Raw genomic sequence first — 21,767 nt, 5'->3', positions numbered from 1 at the left:
TGATCATCTCACCCCACACCTATTCATTAACTCAAATCTTCTCATTGCTCAGTGCAAACTTTAGCCATATATTAGTCCGCAAATACATTTTCTTCCTCTCATGTGCGTAATGGCGCAAAAATATGAATGCAATGTCACAAAAGAGCAATTGTGCTGCAGTTTTACACTTATGTGGTTCCTAAAGGACGCTTAGCGACATAACTGAAACAGCCATTTCTGTGAGCCGAACCGATATTTAGTCATATTTAGCTACACAGCTATTAACTTGATGTGCATCGTGTCCCAGCGCAAACCATAAGAACAAATTAGTACGGTAAGAAGCCCTCTGACTTTACTAAGCATCTCATTAGCCGCTGTAATGAGAATTGTCTCGCTGAAGTGCCAAGCATTAAATAGTGACGAAAAAGCATAAAAACACAAAACATCAGCAGCTGTGTGAGCACAAACATAAACAGAACTAGACCAACAGGTCCACCTGGATTGTGTGCAATTTATTTTTTGTTTGTTTGATTTCTTTATTTTCTTGCGGTGAGGTTTTTCAATTATCGGAGTATTAGAGAATACGGCCTTCCTGAGCCATATTAATATCCTTGATATATTTTAATGTTTCTATGACATCTGTCCCTTCTCTCCACTAATGTTTAGGTCTGGAAGTCTTTCCCGATTTTGTTATGCAGCCTATGTATCGTTGGTAATGGGTTCTCCAGAACTGTACACGGAACTCAAGGGGACGTCTTTTATCAGTGACCTATAAGGTGACACTATAACCTCCCTCTTCTTGCTGCAAATACCTCTCCCTATGTATCCTAGTCATCATCATCTATTTATATAGCGCCACTAATTCCGCAGCACTGTACAGAGAATTCCCTCACATCAGTCCCTGCCCAATTAAGGCTTACAGTCTAAATTCCCTAACACACACACACACACACACACACACACACACACACACACACACACACACACACTAAGGGCAATTTAATAGCAGCCAATTAACCTACTAGTATGTTTTTGGAGTGTGGGAGGAAACCCACGCAAGCACGGGGAGAACATACAAACTTCACACAGATAAGGCCATGGTCAGGAATTGAACACATGACCCCAGTGCTGTGAGGCAGAAGTGCTAACCACTAAGCCAGCGTGCTGCCCACTGCCTGCTTACCTTCATATCACCTGAAACTATAACTCCAAAGTGCCTTTCCTTTGTTGTGGACATCATATCCCCAGTCATTCTGTATTCTGCTTTTGGATTTTTGTTTTCCATGTGAATTATAAATGTTAATTTCTATTTTACTATTTAATTTTTAATTATTTTTTTTACTTGGTGGAACTGAAGTCCGTCTCTGGGCTTGGAGTTCCACAGTGCTCATGAACTGGCGGGCCAGGTCACACCTGCACACGCCCTCAGACTGGTGCGGCGAAGCGATAACTCTCATCGCTCTGGGCCCAGTATTGCTGAGGATTCTATTCATAAAATATGGCAATAGGCGATCTTCTATCGATGCGATAGCCATCAATAGAAAAATCAGCCCTATCGCCAGTTATTAATAGATAAAACCCCACAGTCTGAGATTGTACAATCAAATTTAACATATATTAAATCATTTATATCACTTTCAAAAATATGAACAGATTGTACTAACAAAGGTTCAATTAAAATATGTTAGGCCTATTTCTTAATTGTTAAGTACAGATCTACACTTCAATACAATTCTCTCTCAAGCTACAGAATCCTCTCTGGCGACCTTTCACCTGTGGCCCCCCCAGCTAAAACGACCGATCATACTTATTCAATGCTTTAGGTCATAACACGGAGAATAATGGCAAGTGGGGGTCTGAGAACACACAGGAAACTTTCAGACAAAGTGAGAAGTCTGAGTGGCACGTGGGGGAAATCTGAAGCAAGCGATGGGCATGTTGGAGCATTTTTGGGCAAGAAAGGTCGGGGTGTTTTTCCCATTATTGAAATTAAGGATAATGTGTGGCCCTTTTAAAGATTGGAGGTCCACATATATCAGGTTGCCCATCACTGCTCTAAACAATATATCTCATCATTGATGAGATATATATTTTTATATATTTATATTTTGATACATTTACTAGCAAAATTAAACAAACACGGCTACAGAAATAATTTCAGTCAATTAATGGGAAAATACCCACCAATAATGGCACAAACCGGATCTATATTCTGTATGACAAGTCATCACTGCCAAGATATCCTTCAGCCGCGGCTCTCATGAGCTCTGTTTATCATCTTATTATTCCGTCTCAGTGCAGATTTTGTTATTTTAAGAACTAATTAAGACTGAGCATCTCATTTAACCTTTAAGTGTATATCTTCTCAGGCGGAGTTGGCAAGACCATTATCACCGTGCTGTGCATGATTTTCGAGAAGGCACCAAAATAAATGAGTGAAAGAATCACTTTTTATAAAGGAAATTTTTTATTTTTTTAACACTCCCTTATCAGCTTTCCCCCAATCCTTCACGCCCCATGATGCCTACAATAGTCCCTGCGGGAGGTCTTCTCTCCTTACTTCTTTAGGCTTTTATTACCAGAATAAGGAGACTCGCGGAGGAGGGGCTCTGACAACACCACCGAAAAAAATCCTGCCCCAAGCAGGGAAGAGGATCTCCTGATTGAGGCAGTAGAGGCATCACGGAACACACAGGATCAGAGAATAAGGGGAGTGCAGATAAGAGATTTTTATCTATTGTTTACCTCACACCTCTGCTCCAATCACGTGGAAAGCCAACCAATCAAGCACTCAGCTTTATTTTACAGACAACCCGTCAACATTAAGGAGTTAATATATTCGTAATTGCGCACTATGGGTCTTATTCATCAAGGAACGTAAATACCGTTTTTGATCTGCAAATGCCCATAACCGGGACATACGCAACTAAAAACAGCAACGCTCAATTCATCTGCGCACGCAAAGGACACTTACTACAGCTTACAATTTCTGGCAGGGAATGGGGTGGGGAAAGGGCGTTCGCCCGTAGTCTACATACAGTAAGGACGTGCCACCTTAAGTGCAAGCAGCCACATCCAATTCTAGCTTTGGACAACTAAAAGCGGCAATGGATTTAGAACACTAGAAACAATGGTTTTTAGTGTCAGATGTGTGCGTCAAAAAAAACATATGTAACATGCGGTTAAAAAACACCAGTGGGTATGAGCCCTTATGGTGTGCCAAGTGTCAATAAAGTGTATGATGTACCGTGCTCTATCGTTAATCCCATTGCTACATTCTTTTAAAATAGATTTCACCTAGTCAGACGTTCTTATCAATCAAATGTTTCCAGAAATAAAAAGTAATAAAGATCAGAGGTCGAAGACAAGACAAAGGCAGATTGACATCTGTCATAGCAGAAATGCAGATTCTTTCTACATTAAACTTGAAAATGCTCCACTATAAGGAGTCGCATCTAGCAGCATGCTCAGGCAGCCTGCAGCTCTCCAAATGCGGTGGAACAACAAGTCCCAGCATGTTCTTCCAAGTTGGAAGTGGATGCTGGCACTTGTAGTTCCACAACAGTTGGTGAGCGCCATGTTGCGCATCCCTAAACTAAAGGGAAAACTCTGCAAATTCGGGACATCGTTAGCCCGCTCTCTCTGTAGCAAAAGTATGCCCATTAATGTTTCCCTTCATCCCTTCTCAGTATCCGAGCTGGGCATCACTGAGGAAGACAATAAGTCAGTAGAACGGGCGGCACAAGGCACCTCTCAGACTAACAAGGAACTAAACACAGGCTACACAGATGCATATAATTTCATGAGGTTGCAGCCTTAGACTATTTTGAGCATGATTACCACATAATCTGATGCCATGGCAACCATCAGAACTTCAGGACAACCCAGAACTTCCATATCCTTGGGTAACATCTTCCTCCGAAGAGTTTTCTGCCACATTAGATATAACCAAATTGTTTGGCCAGCTGTAAGCAATTCATAGTTATAAGTATTAACCCTGTTGGCGCTGGGAACGACCTGCCCAGGACCTAGAGGAGAAGAGTTTCCCTAAATGATGCATTTTATCCAGCATCTGGGCACTGGGCGAGATCTCTGTATACGAGGGATGGAGCCAATGATAAGTGACAACGTATGCAGCCGGCAGTTCAGGGGTTTATAGGAATCCAGGGCAAGTGTGGATAATAGCTAATTTTAAACATGTTAGTTTCCATCAGATATAGGGCAATGAGCTGAGAACTGTGCGTCTCAAGAAGCAGATGTTTTTTGTCTTTACAGATCACATCGTCGAAGCCACATTAGGAGTCAGATTCATTATTTATCTTTCAATTCAAAAGGAATTTCTAGCCCTCAGTAAACGGCACAATGAAGAGAAAGGATTCAAGGTGTGTTCAGTCAGTGGAGGTTACATAAGCTCTCAATGCCAGGAATCGCTGAATTTGTAGAGGTACATACACAGAGCTGCACCATGAACAATTCAGTCCCCTAGTATTGTCCACACCACAATACTAGACTTGATGTAGGCAGCAGGACTCTCTCCCCCCCCCCCTTGTGCAACCAGAATGCAGCCTTGCTTGAATTCCTGTTATGGGGCTACACTCCTATACTAGCACATATCTTTATTATATACTGGACATTGCAATGTATCACATGTTGGAAACTGATCTGTATTATATGATGACATGGAACGGTATTAAATACTGAATAGGGGCTGAATAATATGCAGGACACAGGGATGTATTGCATGCTGAATATGGCCCTGTATTAATGATGAGCATGGGCCTGTATTATATGCAGGACATGGTGATTTACCATATTTGGACATGGGGCTGCATCAAATGCTGGACATGGGTCATGGGGCTGTATTATATTATGAGCATGAGCCTGTATTATATGTGGGACATGGTGATTTATCATATGTGGTCATGGAGCTGCATCGTATGCTGAACATGGGGCTGTATTACATGCTGGACATGGGTCATGGGGCTGCAACATATGCTGGACATGAGGCTGCATCGTATGCTGGACACGGGTCATGGGGCTGCATCATATGCTGGACACGGGTCATGGGGCTGCATCATATGCTGGACACGGGTCATGGGGCTGCATCATATGCTGGACACGGGTCATGGGGCTGCATCATATGCTGGACACGGGTCATGGGGCTGCATCATATGCTGGTCATGGGGCTGTATTATATTATGTGCATGAGCCTGTATTATATGCGGGACATGGTGATTTATCATATGTGGTCATGAAGCTGCATCATATGCTGGACATGGGGCTGTATTACATGCTTGGCATAGGTCATGGGGTTGCATCATATGTTGGACATGAGGCTGCATCGTATGCTGGACATGGGGCTGTATTACATGCTTGGCATAGGTCATGGGGTTGCATCATATGTTGGACATGAGGCTGCATCGTATGCTGGACATGGGTCATGGGGCTGCATCATATGCTGGACACGTGGCTGCATCGTATGCTGGACACGTGGCTGCATCGTATGCTGGACACGGGTCATGGGGCTGCATCATATGCTGGACACGGGTCATGGGGCTGCATCATATGCTGGACACGGGTCATGGGGCTGTATCATATGCTGGACACGTGTCATGGGGCTGCATCATATGCTGGACACAGGGCTGCATCATATGCTGGACACGGGTCATGGGGCTGCATCATATGCTGGACACGGGTCATGGGGCTGCATCATATGCTGGACACGGGGCTGCATCATATGCTGGACACGGGGCTGCATCATATGCTGGACACGGGGCTGCATCATATGCTGGACACGGGGCTGCATCATATGCTGGACACGGGTCATGGGGCTGCATCATATGCTGGACACGGGGCTGCATTATAAGGTGAACATAGAGAATCATTTCTTGCCAAACTTCTGCCAGCTTCATATTTACTGGGGAGAAATCAACTAGATAGACAGGACAGAGAAGATATACATCCATGTAGATACAGCCCTGTATAGGTTATCACATGACTGCAATGACTTACACATGCCATACCATTTCCTAAATACATATGGCTAAAGTATAACTTCTGGTTATATTTTTTAGGGTATGACAGCACATGAGAGCGGTGTTGTAACCTAAGGTGAAGATAATAAACAACTTATAAACACAGGGGTAGAAATCACATTAGAAACACAAATCCAGCTGTTTATTTAGTGCTGCCAAACTACAATGTCATCATACTCAGCCATTCATAGCCAGCATATACAATGCACATACCTGGGATGGCAGTTTATCAGCAGAGGGCGTGTTCACACTTTGCTATCTCTAGATTAGGGGAACTAGAGGATCTATATGGGAGGGGGTGTATAGTGATTAGATGGTGGATAGTAAAAGTAGGGACTTCTGTCTATGCCAATCACTGGTGTCAAGGTCATGGGACGGTTGTCAAAAGTGGAGTACCAAAGGTCCACTGTTATTCTAGAAGAGAAATATACAGCAGAGGAGGTACTACAAGTCCCAGCTAGCCCTAGGCTAGCAACTGGAATGCCATATCTTGCCCACACAACATCCTACAGCCTTGCTTGTACACCTAATTCATGAGACTGTAAGAGATGATTTCTACATGCCCTTATCAGAACATTGAATAAGGTCTTATCATAGTAGGAGAAGGCAGCTACTGAAGAACGTACAGGAAATCAGATGAATGAAGGCTTCTGTGCACACGCTGAGTTCAACAGTAGAGCAACACAAACCATATTTAATGACACAGTATATCCCCTGTAATCTGTATCCTACAGCCGTTCTGTCTGTTCCTCCCTGCCAGATTGCAGAAATGACTGCATGGTTTATAATTATAGAAACATCTTTAAAATTACAACATGAAAAAAAAAAAAAAACAAGAAAGAGAGAACATGTTTTGAAGATAGACCCAGACCAGTGCGCACACTCTCATCCATGTATAATAATTACACAGGGACCGAGAATCTCAGGCCTAGAACCTAGCAACAGTATCCAAGAACTTGTGAGTCTGATAATCATTTTACACAAACTCACACACAGCAGCCAACGCTGAAAAACAAAGCTTGTCGCTCTGGCTTCCATGGGGGAACAAGGAGGAGACAAACCTTTCTTACACGAGGAGGAGCAGCCCATGCCAACTAATCCATATCAGAAATTGGCGCTTCACAGGAGCCCCCAACCAAAATTAAACCGTCCAAGCTGGATTCTCTGGGCAGAAAGGTTATCATCTTGTAACGTGTTCGTTTTTGGCATTGGTGCAAGGTCGGAGATCTTTGGTAGAGCCTCTCAGAGGTCTTGTTCTGTCATATAGTCTTTTAGCATCCATAGTAAAATGCTGGGCTTAAGCACATGCTTCCTAAACCTTCTGTGCTCATTTACTTGCAGACAGCTGTGTGCTGGGCGGATGCAGAGAGGGATTAACTTTTTTCTAGCCACCACTGGTTTGTAATCCACTACTTACCCCACTCTCTGAAACACACAGCACACAAACAGCAGAGAATAGCAACTCATTATTGGGCAGGGGGTCTGCACAGGGGACTGATTTAAAGTTCTGAGCAAAGCAAAAATTAAAAGGAGCAAAACTGCACCTTGGCCAAACCATGTTGCACTGCAGGGTGGAGGGGAGGGGAGGGTTGCAAATTTCAAATGTGCGGACAGATTTAGAGTTGGGAGGGCCCCCGCATGGTTTGTCCTGGAGTAAACCTGCTCTTTTTTTTTTTTCGTTGCTTTGCCATAACTCTAAATTGGACCCTCTGCATAGAGATTTAATATCACCAGTTTAAATAGGGCAGTTTCTAAATCACGCCAGGTTCTATACACACACAACTAACACAAGGCCTAATCTAACGTCCCTATTACAGAATTACAATTGTTTTACACATAGTTTTACAATGTGTGTTTCTATGGTAAGAATATAAAAACATGAAATCTACTTCCAAAACTAAAATATTAAGCAGCACAAGCAAAACTAATGGACGATTTCCTGGTACACTCTCTTTTTTTTTTTTCTAGATATCAATATTTATAATGTCTGAACCAGCTACATCGATGAGCGAAAAATATGGTTCACGGAGAAAACAGAATTGTACTGCACAGTTCTAATAAATAATTCATACTTGTATTTATATTTCCAAATCAAATTGGTTGCAGGTTTTGTTTTTCCTGGGTCGACTGCAGGCAGAAGGAAACATATATAACCGTAGTAGTTGTAAGCTCCAACCTAGGTACTCTAGTGCATTGTTTCTTAAACCTGGTACTCAGGACCCCTAACAGTGCATGTTTTCCATATCGCCTTGCTTTAGCACAGGTGTATTCATTACTGACTGACACATTGTAACAGATCCACAGGTGGTATAATTATTTCCCTTGTTACCTGGAGAACCTGCACTGTTAGGGGTCCTGAGGACTGGGTTTGAGAAACACTGCTTTAGTGTTGTAATGTAATCCATACTTGCCAACTCTTTCTGAATATCAGGGAGACTCCCTAAAATAGGGGTGATCTCCCTCGCTCCCTGAAGAGTCTGGCATTCTCCCTGATGCTGAGCCAGTACAAGATGTGGTTGGCTTCGCCATCTGTGGCATGATGACACAGTTCAGAAATTGTGTCCTATGTCCATGTATTGATGCCTCCATTTTCATGGAGACCAAGATTTAATCAAAGACTGACAGGTAAGACAACATGACTTCAGTAATGGAGACAGAAATGTAAAAGACACTTCAGTCTCTAGAGATTCATTAGCTGCTTTTCTTTACCACATAGTTGCCTACTCTCCCAGAATGTCCGGGAGACTCCCGCATTTCTGGGAGAGCAGGGCAACCTCCCGGTTCTTGCCCCAGCGATAGATAAGTGGTGGGGGCGGGGCTTAATAATGCAAATATTTCATCATCTTAGCCCTGCCCCCTGCTGTAATTGGGCAAAATTGTGACAATCGTTTAGGGGGCGGGGACAAAATGATGCCCCCAGGATCTCCCTGAAGCCAACGAGGAAAATTTGGCACTGTACAATTACAGAATTTTACTTGCAAATCGGTCACTGCCCCAGTGAAATGTATAATATGATTTCCCACCACTTACATCCACATACTCATACACACTGCGCTTTTGTGGTGTCCCCGTTTATGGCACAGTGTCATAGCTAACTTTTATCAATAATGGTGTGTGCATTCATAACTGTACATTGCAATGAAGCAAGTCTGTACTATTAATATTAGATTTTTTTTCCAACCTACATGTTGGGTACATGTTTAGACATCTGACGGCTTTGGTGCCATTCTCAACGACTCCCGTTCATTTTATCTGACCGCTTCAACAAACATTACGGGAAAAGCACGGCTGCTGCAATTATTTGCTGTCATCTAGTAATGTGATGAGCCAGCAACTATATTTAATACTCTGGGTTCATTATCAAAATGCCAAATAAACATTTTCTATCCTTGGCATTCGCTTATAAGATCTGGGTTCCATGGAGAATTGGAATGGCGCAGCAAGAGCAATTAAACGTAAACCACTGGCAGAGTATGTGTAATAAGGCTCAGTCATGGCATCCTTACAAAATATCCTGTGTACAGAATGCAAGCATGCTGCTTAACTTGTTGCTGTCCGTTTCTTAGATACTTCTTTGTGCCATACTGAAGCTCTAACAATAAAGTAGGGATTGACCTAATACTAATTAGTCAAATAATAATTGGCTGGAATGACAAAGCGACAGTCTGTGATGATACTATGGTTTTATGAACTGTTAATATACGGAGACACGTGGACAGAACATGCCGCCGTGTGGATGGGCAGCCTGGCAATCGCTGCATTGCTGGTGAGCGTACACATATATTTGGACAAGGCAACTGGAACAGGGTGTTCAGCCAATAGAATATTAGTAAGCCAGATCCTGTGCTGCCAATCACTAACCAACCTCTCTAACCTCACAATGTGGAGCCAGCTTCCATCATTCCTCTTATTGATTCACATGTTCTCATAGTGTTAGAAGCTGGACACTTGTCATTAGTACAGATAGTGCAGCGTTTGGCAGACACAGCTTACATCGGCTCATTAATGAGAGCAATATCGCAGCCTTTCCAGTGAACAACATTGGGTCTGGTCTGTAACACTCCATGATGTGTGAGTGGACGGATGTACAATAAAGTCTGCTCTATCTGTATACAAAACATAGACTGAATTCCAGTGTTGTCATACGGTAATTACAGGATGAGCTGACTATTTGTCACTAATAGGTTCGGTGGTCTATATTTTACACCATAGTCACCATATTTATCCTGTGGCTCATATCCAGGTGACACTAGAGATTGTGAACATCCCATATACGAGAACATTAGTTGTTCTGTGTCCTGGAGAAACACTTTCCAAACTGGGTCCAACCACCTCCACACAATTATTTGGATCTTCTCATGTTCACTACCTGCAATCAGAGGCTAAATGTTGGTGTAATACCTCTATATAGGTTCTGTGTTATTTAGGTTAGGGATTCCGCCTTTGTATAGCACACATAGAATGAGCTCCAGGGATAGTGTGAAGCACATCATATTAAGGCGTCTACTTAACAACCGGTGATGAATCAAAATACCAGCCTTCAGCTCTTTCACTGATTTTTACTATTTTACAAACTCAATGACTCAATGACTGTATCGGTGAAACTCAATGACTGTATCGGCGGAACGCAGTGACTGTATCGGCAGAACTCAATGACTGTATCGGCAGAACTCAATGACTGTATCGGTGAAACTCAATGACTGTATCGGTGGAACGCAGTGACTGTATCGGTGGAACGCAGTGACTGTATCGGTGGAATGCAGTGACTGTATCGGTGGAATGCAGTGACTGTATCGGCAGAACTCAATGACTGTATCGGCAGAACTCAATGACTGTATCGGCGGAAGTCAATGACTGTATCAGTGGAAGTCAATGACTGTATTGGCAGAAATTTGCATCTCTGTGAATCTGCCTAGAAGGCACCAGAGGCTGATAAAGGCCCTGCTAGGCCCTAGGCAAGATACTGGTTTGGGACACCTTTGTACCCTCTTCTCCCCCATTTATAAAAATAAAATACGCACAAAAAAAAAGATGGGTCCTTCTTTTACCTGTTCCGACCTCTTGTGAACATGGTGAGCAAATAACAGTTAACCACAGAGCAAAACAGAGAGTTCATTGGATTGGGACATACTCTCACACACTAATCATAGAACATTATTTAACATATTGCAAGTAACCCACTGATTCCTGGTAACATTATTCAGAATGGTCAGTTGAGGTACAGACTCATTTAATGATTGTGGGATAATAAGTCAAATTTACAATTTACTCCAATTTACAAGAAATAGAACATTTGGGGAAAGTCACAAACGAACATTGTGCACCCTTTACACTTATTGAGACCATTTATCATTTGCCATCAGTAACTGTTCCCACTGCAGTGTTGGTACATAGACTCCCCCTACTGCCTGTTTTAGTGAACTACATCTAATGCCCTGTAGAACACCAAGTATAAAATATAGAACACAGAAGAACTTACATGTGAAATGCAGAGGGACACATGGCTATATACGTCATATGTAAAAACAAAAGGCATGATCATTCAAAAGCACATATATATATATATATATATATATATAAACAAATATTATATTTTTACAAATTCATGACTATATCACAGGTAGTGATAATCATAATACAATCCGGCTCTATAGAATATATACATCAGCAAGGTGCACATAAATTATCTATATATAATATATATGTGACACTGCCCCCCCTACTGTGAACTATAAAGATATAAGATGTCAAACTCCTTTTATATAAGTGCTAAATTGACTAATATTATCCTTATATTTCACAGTAAGGGATGCATTACTTCTTGTACTTAATAAGTAGTACATGCTTGGCCAACCGGTGGCTCTCCAGATGTTGTGAAACTACAAGTCCCACAATACTTTGCCAACTATCGTCTGGCTACCTACAGGCAAAGAATGCTGGGGCTTGTAGTTTAATAACACCTTTTAAGATTTTAATAGCCATTGTATTGAACTCTGCTTAGGTTTTTGATTAATTCTGAATTTAATTTTATTTTTATTGTAGAAAGAAAAGACAGCTGTCTCTTGGTTTTTCCTAGCGTGACAGCTAGTTGCCAGCAGGAGGGACCAGGGCAGGGCAAGCGGATTGTCTGTAGGGACAAGTGTAATGTCTGGCTGGGTGTTAAAATAAAGGAGCGTGCCCAATGTATAACTAAACAGACCAGTCAAGATCTACTGAGAAGCTGTAAGTGACATTCAAACATAGTGTATGAACAAACGAGATCCATTTTATCTTTATCTTACGTACTCTCTGGCATGGATTAGAAATGGCCTAACATGGCCACCATAATCACAGTTATTGTTATCTGTGATGACTAGTGATGTCTGAGGTACAAAGCACCCTAGCCTGCCTGCGTAGTAGGAGGAGCCAACAACTTGGTGTGGCCACACCCCCTTCAGGAGCTATGGAAGTAGCTCCAAGAAGTTGCTGTACAAGGGCCTGAAATTCCTCTTGACAGCCCTGGCGCTCATAGGCAAACCGAGGAAGGGGGGGCGGGGTTCCTAGTGCCTGGAAACCCCCCTCCAAGCCTGGGGCACTGTATAATTGAGGTGGCTGGACCCTGCCACTGCTTCACACGGATCTGCTTGAAAGGGGAGAGCTGCGTGCACCTAACAGTAGTGCATGCAGCATTGCCCATGTATATTATGGGGATAGGAAAAGCTGGAGAGCAGCCAAGCACTGTCTAAAATTATAGCCACGCCCCCATGCATGCTGGTCACGCCCACTGCCGTCATGGTGTGGAAACGACCCTCTACAAATCCTGCGTTTGCCCCTGGTGCTGATGACACAGTATTATGGGAATTTAAATATGACATCACTGAAGTGTTCATGGCAGTTGCCGGTATAAAAATACATGGCCTGTTGCAGGTTATGGTGGTGGGTTACAGTCAGCTGACGTCAGTGTCTTTTCTGACCTGCATATCACTATACAAAACTAAAGTCCAGTTATTTTTTTGGTGCCTTATGGTGTAAATAAAACACATGCCAAGGCTGTTCTAACACATTGATTTGTGTTCAAGACATTCCATCCAATCCCTGGGGCCAGGGGAGGGCTGGCAAATTTCAGCCTGGGTGGCAAAGCTTGACTCAGCAGCATATTTTAAAGGGCAAAAAATGCAGATGGCCCAGTGACCCAGCCCAAGGTAACACACTATGGGACCGGCCTGGGGGGCATATGCCCCCCTGACCCCCAGCCCAGCCTGACCCTGCCTGGGGCTAGATTTACTAAACTGCGGGTTTGAAAAAGTAGAGATGTTGCCTATAGCAACCAATCAGATTCTAGCTGTCATGTTGTAGAATGTACTAAATAAATGACAGCTAGAATTTGATTGGTTGCCAGAGGCAACATCTCCACTTTTCCAAACCTGCAGTTTAGTAAATCTAGCCCCAGGGGTTGGATGGAATGTCTTGAACACAAATTAATGTGTTAGAACAGCCTTGGCATGTGTTTTATTTACACCATAAGGCACCAAAAAAATAATATTGGATTAGGAAATCATTGTATTATCAATTTGAGAGCATGAATGAAAAAAATTTAGACACTTATTATTACTAACAATAAACAATCATAATAATATGAAACTTAGATAACTAGGATCATTTCTACAGAAAAAAACTTATGCAACACCTCAAACAACCATTGTCTTCACTATAAATCTCTTTATTTAGAGTGTTTCTGCACACTGGACTCTTGCAGTAAATTACTTCCAAAAAAGCAGACATAGTTACTCAATATAACGAAGAGGACAGCCATTTCTAATTAAGGTTACTTACCAATATCGGTTTCCTTGTGGTTTTTAATAAACTCGGCAAGCTCAAAATTCCCAGCAATTATAGCAACCTGCAAGAAAAAAAAGCATGTAATTAATTCACAGGCAAATGCCGCGGCTTTTTACAGGTTGAAAAGGAACGGGAAGCGCAGGAGATGAAACCGTGCAATGCAGCAGCTGAACCTGTCTCATACCGCCAGCTGTGTCCCCCCAGCTGCACTTCTACTGAACTGTTCCCTTCTGCTATGAGCTTTGGCATTTAGTAAACCAATAAAACAAATTGTGAAGGTACAGAGCATATGTTATCTGGCAAAATGAGCTAAATAACCCTTGGGCTTATCATAATTATTGTTTTACAAGTCCAAACACACACACACAGGTTCCGGAGCAGACCCCCATTGATTTGTCACTCGTACTCTTGAAATCCAGAGTTCATAAAACCGATCAACTATGTTTTGTCAACGTGATAGTGGATCTTTGCTAGTTTCCTTTCAGAGTTTTTAAATGATTTGATATTCAGATGACATCTTTCCATTGTAGCAGTCCACAAGTGCTAATCAAGACTTCAAGAAAAAGCCACACTGCTGGAACGGATTGAATCAAGGGATAATGAGACGTCTCCGTGAGCCACTGCCTGTACCAGCAGAAGAGAATAGCCTGACAATGCTGAATGCTGAAATGCTGGAAAAGGAAAACAAACAGCTGTTTGGGACCATTTAGGCCTAATCGTTGACTTACAATTCTCTGCCACTGTTTTGCTCAAATTTATTTCTGACATAAAAGGCCTATTACAGAGGGGAAGCGGAATGTGGAAACTAGAGAACGGGTTTTCGATCTGCAGGGAGGATATTATAATTCCCACAACTCCTGCAAAGATTGGTGGTAGCAACTACCTTATAGCACTCTGCCCAATATTAACATTATAATGTATGCCCACTTTTCACAAAAATAACACAACAGCGAGGGTCTAGGGTCTCTTCTCATTGGAGGAAAGAGAATTCGCAATTTTAGTGCTCTGACACCTCTTGTTTCGAAAACACTGATTGGACGGCAGCCTGGGTGACCACTCAAAACAAGTAAGTGTTGAGGTGTCAGCAGCACCTAAGAGTCAAAATTCTGCTTTCCATGGCTATATTTACAATTGAGTGAAAGCACTCTAAATTTATAATTGTGCTCAGGGCCCTATAGCCACTATTCCCTGGTCCATTAATTATATTGTAAAAAAAAATTAGTGTTGGCAAAGACCATGGAGTTGCTTAATCAAACATTTTAAAAAGGAGAAGTGGAGGTGTTGCCCGCAGCAACCATTCAGATTCTAGCTATAATTTATCTAGCGCAATCTAGACAATTATAGCTAGAATCTGATTGGCTGTTGTGGGAAACACCTCCACTTTTCCTTACACCCGAAGACGAAAAATGAGGGGAGAGGTTACGTGTCAGTGGGAGGACCAATCACAAGTAGCAATCGAGAAAATGCGGCTTACGATTGGTCCTGACACTCCTCTCTGATCTTGGAGGCTGTTCTGCTGTCAGGACTTTTGTCCCAGCTCAAAGGACTGGTGGGAGGTTTGTCCAGGTCAGTGCTCACGGCAATGGGGCCATGGGCTACACGCATTTGACTTCCCGACTACAGCATTGTTGGAAGGTAGAAACCCGTTCATTAATAAATCAGGCCCATATTTAGCAATGACCAAGCATCAATGTTTGGTGACAGCTGTCCTCATAGTACCATTATTGTACCCAGGGAGAAAAGACATAGAAAACATATGTTTATTAATATATTCAACGTTTCTGCGTGTGGTTTGTTTCTCAGCATGCAGAGAGCAATTTTACGCAAAATACGGCAAGAACCGGCTTTTACTTGCCTTAATGGATCAGGCCCTATGTGTTGTCTATTAGAATTGTGCAGGCCTATTGTCACTAATCACAACACTGAGCACCGTATTATTTTCCTGCCAAAGTAGGATTACAGCCTGTAAGGTACAGAATCAATCCCTGGGAACGTTTATCCCATAATCACAGTGATCTGGAAACCAACAGCTGAGAGGAGAAGCACCAAAGGTTTAACGTAACGTATGTAACATAAAGGGACGTAACCACAACCAGTTTGTATCCAAAGATAGATTACATATGAAAATTTAGCAGATTACAAATGACCCCACAAGCAATTAATTACAGAAGCCTGGTGAAAATACATATTAACATAAAACGCAATACTTTTACCTTTGCAGTCTAGCTGGTCCATTGTACAATATGATGTAGCACATGCCCTTGTGTTTCTAACTCCCACTGTCCCATAGATTGTAAGCTTTCGAGCAGGGTTCTCTTACCTCTCTGTCTGTATGTATTACCCAGTATTGTCTTATCAATGTTTGTTCCCAATTGTAAAGCGCTACGGAATTTGCTGGCGCTATATAAATAAATGTTGATGATGATGATGAAAACACAAGTCATTTTCAAATAAATTTACTGGTATATACGTGCCCTCTTCTAACATTTACTAAATACATTGTTTTTTTACTTATAGCTTCATTCTGTACTTTTCAGAAGTGTATTTGCATTATCAGTTGTTTATTTATGTTGCCCTGAGATACGACACAGAGCTGCTCATTGAATAACAAAACAGAGGTGTGTTGTATCCATGGCAACACAAATTAACAACTTTGCACGATTATATAATAATCTAGCTGAAAAGTACGGATGAGAATTCAAAAGAAAATGCAACATATTTGCAAATTAGAGACAGTCGTCTAAGGGCGGAAAAAACCTTTACTGCACCATATAAGATTTTTATAATAACAAGTACAGCCCCATGCACCATGGTGAGAAAGTGCTGTGTGCAGCTGCCACTGGTGCACTCGGCAATGCAAGGGTGTTTGCAGGGAAGAGGAGAACTTTGGGGACAGCCTAGCACAGTGTTCGCTAACCTGTGAGACTCCAGGTGTTGTGAAACTACAAGTCCAAGCATACCCATCCAGCAATAAGCTGCTATATATTGGCAAAGCATGCTGGGACTTGTAGTTTCACAACACCTGGAGTGTCACAGGTTAGCCAACACTGGCCTAGCACTTCAGAAAGGCTAGGCACCGCCCTGAGTGAGGTGGCCATGCCCCCACAGTGCCATGGCCCCCGTTGCCATAGTGATACAAACATGTCCCTATCGTGATGATGCCACGCCCTCTTCTTGCAGTGCACCAATTCCAAAAAGTGTTGGGAGGTACATTATTTTGCTACAAATAAATTGAAAGATTAAAAAAAAACAAAAAAACCCCACACATTTAAAGATAAGCCCTTAAACCCCAACTTGCACAATGTCGCTTATGCAAGCAGAGTATCGCCCTGCAGAGTTTTCCGAGTAGGCTTTTTATAGTGCAGACCCAGTGACACGGCATGAGGCTTCCTAAGAAAGCATTGGCGTGCTCCCAGCCGGTATACGTCTAGCATTTACATACAGTATCATATAATACAGGATTAAAAGCCTGCACCAGAGCATTATGGGTAGAGGCATACAAAGTTCACCTTTTTTGCCTTGTATTTGCATGGCAGATTAAACACTGCAGCCATTTTAGCTTAGAAACAATGGTAATCTCTAGAGCTCATCAGTATGAGATATAGATTCTGGGTTTACTGGTAGTGCTTGCAAATGCTAGTCTTGTACTGGGAATGCCAAGGTTTAATTTTTTTTATTTACCTTTTTCATCTCAGATTCACTGCTAAACACAGGAATCATATGTATATGTATGTATATATATATATATATATATATATATATATATATATATATATATATGTATGAATATATATATATATATATATATATATATATATATATATATATATATATATATATATATATAGCAAGATACATAATAAACACTGGCGCTCACAACAGTATTGTATGAAGTAAATATACAGAAAGTCCACAAAAACACCTCTTCCACATATGGAGGCAGCGTTCCTTGTAATTGGTAGGTAAGTCCAGAATCATATAAAGTCAAATAAGGATACGGCGCACAATGGTGTGTTACTAGGGAAATTAACCCAAGTTCAGTGGGGAAGTAGTAATAAAATCAACAGTTCAATGTTCCACGCTTGCTGGACGGTCCTCTAGGACCAAGGGTATATGTCCAGTGTATATATATATATATATATAGGTTAATTGGCTTCTATCAAAATTGACCCTAGTCTGTCTCTGTCTGTGTGTATGTTATTATTATTATTATTATCATTTATTTGTTAGGCGCCACAAGATTTCCGCAGCGCCGTACACAAAGCAAACAGTAGACTATACAGGGTGAGACAGTACAGACCAATAAACAAAATACCAATGCTTCAGAAACTCCAGGCAGGTTAATGCAGTAGAGGCGGAGTAGAAGAACAGGTGTGGAGACAAGAGGGAAGAAGGCCCTGCTCATTCGAGCTTACATCCTAAGGGTCGGTGAACGAAACAGACACAATTGGAGGAAGTTGAAGTGTGGGGAGAAGGACCGGGAGGAGAGAGGGTAGAACGTTTGGAGGAGATGCGGGGTTAGGTAGAAGGTTGGTAGGCTTTGAGGAACAGGTGAGTTTTGAGTGCTCGTTTGAAGGAGCACAGATTAGGAGAGAGATGGATGGAGCGAGGGAGGTCGTTCCAGTGGAGGGGGGCGGCACGGGAGAAGTCTTGGATTCTGGAGTGGGAAGTGGTGATAAGAGTGGTTAGAGATGTAAGGGGCCGTAGACTGAGAGAGAGCCTTGTACGTGGTGGTAAGGAGTTTGAAAAGGATTCTGTAGGGGAAAGGGAGCCAGTGTAAGGCAAGGCAGAGAGGGGAGGCAGAGGAGGAGCGACGTGAAAGGAAGATGAGTCTTGCAGCCGCATTGAGTATAGAGCGGAGGGGTGCGAGGTGGGAGTGGGGGAGGCCAGTAAGGAGGAGGTTGCAGTAATCAAGGCGGGAGATGATGAGTGCGTGTATGATAGTTTTGGTGGCTTCCTGAGAGAGGAAGGGACGGATGCGGGCAATGTTGCGGAGTTGGAAGCAACAGGCTTGGGCGAGGGATTGAATGTGGGGGGCAAAAGAGAGAGAGGAGTCAAGAGTGATCCTAAGGCAGCGAAGTTGGCTGACAGAGGAGATGGTGGAGTTGTTGACAACGATAGAGAGGTCATGGTGGGAAGGGAGTCGACGCGGGGGAAAGACAATGAGTTCAGTTTTAGAGATGTTAATTTTGAGAAAGCGCGAGGACATCCAGGAGGTGATGGCTGAGAGGCAGTCAGATACACGAGAGAGGAGGGAGGAGGAAAGATCAGGAGAAGATATGTAGAGTTGAATGTCATCAGCATAGAGGTGATACTGAAGACCGAAAGAGGAGATGAGAGCGCCAAGGGAGGAAGTGTAGAGCGAAAAGAGTAGAGGGCCCAGAACAGAGCCTTGAGGGACTCCAATAGGGAGAGGGGAGGGGGTGGAGGAAGAACCAGACGTGGATACAGAGAAAGAGCGGTTAGCAAGGTAATAGGTGAACCAGGCATGGACAGAACCGGAAAGGCAGAGAGAGAGAAGAGTTTGCAGCAGGAGGGGGTGGTCTACAGCAGGGTTGTCCAACCCACGGCCCGCATGTGGCCCAGCACGCCTATAAAAGTGGCCCAGAAGGAGTTTTGGTTGTGGCAAGGGGGCAGCACTGTTAATGGAAAAAAAAAATCCTGCAAAAAAAAAAAAAGAAAAGAAAATACTTACCTTGCGGTCACGCGGTCACGTCAGCTGGTACTCCGGCTCCCTCCCTTGTCTCCTCCTCCGTGCGGTGCTCGCGTGATGTCATCACACCCAACATCCATTACGGAGCGCAGCACAGAGGAGTCACCCGCGCGAGAAGAACAATTAGCAGCACAGAATTGGAGAAAAGAAGAGAAGAGGACAGGAGAACAAGCCGATTAAAAGGTAAGTTAAAGGGGATTTTTTTTATTATTTCAAGGGACGCTGACCAGTGAATAAAAGTCCCCTGGTGCTGGAGCATCATGGACCTTATCTCCCTGCTACATACTTCTACTTGTAATCATAATGGGGCATTATATATTATTCTCTTTGGCCCATTATAAGTTGTTATCCCTTAACTAACATAGTGGTGTAATTAGCAAAACAGGTCACAATTTGGGGTCACAGTGATGTATATGTCAGGTACCGCAGGCCTGGTCAGGGCACCCTGATATACAATGCCTGGCTTAAATGCACTTTATTGATATTGCATCGAAACAATACAAAAAGTGATTATAGTATAATAACTAGAGAGGATTTTTTTGAACAGGGCGATTGAAAGATAAGTATAGGGGGATTTGAAAAAAAAGTGATATATATATATATATATATCACTTTTTTTCTCATATATATAATATATATATATATATATATATATATATATATATGTTAACTATGTTTTCTATGGTTTTTTGGATGATCAGCTATCGTTATTGTTAGCGTATCTTATGTGCGGCCCAAACCAACTCGTCGTCTTCCAATGTGGCCCAGGGAAGCTAAAAGGTTGGACACCCCTGGTCTACAGTGTCAAAGGCCGCGGAGAGATCGAGGAGGATGAGTAGGGAGAAGTGACCCTTGGCTTTGGCTGATAGGAGATCATTGGTAACTTTGGCCAAGGCAGTTTCAGTGGAGTGGAGGGGGCGATAGCCAGATTGGAGGGGGTCAAGGAGAGAGTTGACCGAGAGGTGTCTGGTGAGGCGGCTGCAGACAATCCGCTCGAGTAATTTGGAGGCATAGGGGAGAAGAGAGATAGGGCGATAATTTGCAAGGGAGGTGGGGTCAAGATTGGCTTTCTTGAGTATAGGAGAGATGAGAGCGTGTTTGAATGAAGAGGGGAATATGCCAGAGGAGAGTGATAAGTTGAAAAAGTGAGCCAGGTGAGAGCAAGCAGTAGGAGTAAGAGAGCGAAGGAGGTGAGAGGGGATTGGATCAAGAGGACAGTATGTTAGGGGATTTAGATTGTAAGCTCCAATGGGGCAGGGACTTATGTGAGTGAGTTCTCTGTACAGCGCTGCGGAATCAGTGGCGCTATATAAATAAATGGTGATGATGATGATGATATATATATATCTATATATATATATATACACACACATAAACACATGCACCTGAAAATTGTCCAATATTCAGATTGATATGTGTGCAAATTCCAGGGTGTGTAATTATTTCAGTGCACACAAGGAAAAGTGCACAAAATAAGCCATGTACTTTTACAATTATGATGCATACAGACACAAAACACTTTAGAAGTAACACCAACAGTTCTGTTCAGTATTACTCCTCCCAACTTGCAGCTAAATGTGTAAAAAAAAAAAAAACCTGTTTCAACTGCAGCCCACACATTGCGTAACTCACAGCATACATGAAGCAGAACCAGAGATGATGGCAAATCATTACAAAACTGTCAGAAATCACCGCAGAACACCCTAATGCAATCACGCTCCTTAATATAATTTGCACAAGCTTTTACTTAATTACCTTTTAATTTGCTAAGTGCCTCATGGTCAAACTCCATTTAAAATAAATTGAAATCTGTTGAAATAATCACAACTGATAAACGAACCTAAAGCCAAAATATTGGGGACACGTAACTCCCCTGGTGATTCTGTCATTTGCAGCTCTGTAACTGAATTAAAGGATATCATCAGCATGAGGGTTAAGGCAGCGACTGATCCCATTCTCGCCAGATGCCTGCTTGTATGGAAATAGTTACTCTAGCTATGCAAGATCTTCCCTCTGCAATGATACATGGACAAATACAGTTCTCAGGAATGTAATTACCTTCAGTTCTTCTTCCCCTTCTGTCCGATAGCGTTCCTCTCTTCCCAGAACTAATCTCTGCCTCGATATCCTCCTCCAAAATATATGCTAGATCTGCTTCTGCTGCTATTGAGTGATTTGCCAATAATGGAATGCTTACTTATTAAAAAAAAAAAAGTCTCTTA

The 21,767-nt window shown here is 42.5% G+C and overlaps 1 protein-coding gene across 8 annotated transcripts in view; it reads right to left on the bottom strand.

Annotated features, from left to right (window-relative positions):
• SHANK2 (SH3 and multiple ankyrin repeat domains 2) overlaps positions 1–21,767 on the bottom strand; it is a 359,718-nt gene that overhangs the window by 191,151 nt on the left and 146,800 nt on the right. For all 8 annotated transcript variants that reach the window (XM_075188258.1, XM_075188267.1, XM_075188257.1 and 5 more), the window contains exon 10: positions 13,827–13,893. In XM_075188258.1, coding sequence (XP_075044359.1) covers positions 13,827–13,893 — 67 coding nt within the window. The remainder of the gene's footprint in view (positions 1–13,826; positions 13,894–21,767) is intronic.

Source organism: Mixophyes fleayi, chromosome 10 (genome assembly GCF_038048845.1).
Source record: "Mixophyes fleayi isolate aMixFle1 chromosome 10, aMixFle1.hap1, whole genome shotgun sequence".
NCBI lineage: Eukaryota > Metazoa > Chordata > Amphibia > Anura > Limnodynastidae > Mixophyes > Mixophyes fleayi.
Note: the sequence above shows the minus strand (reverse complement) of the source record. Positions and strands in the feature narration are given on the sequence as shown.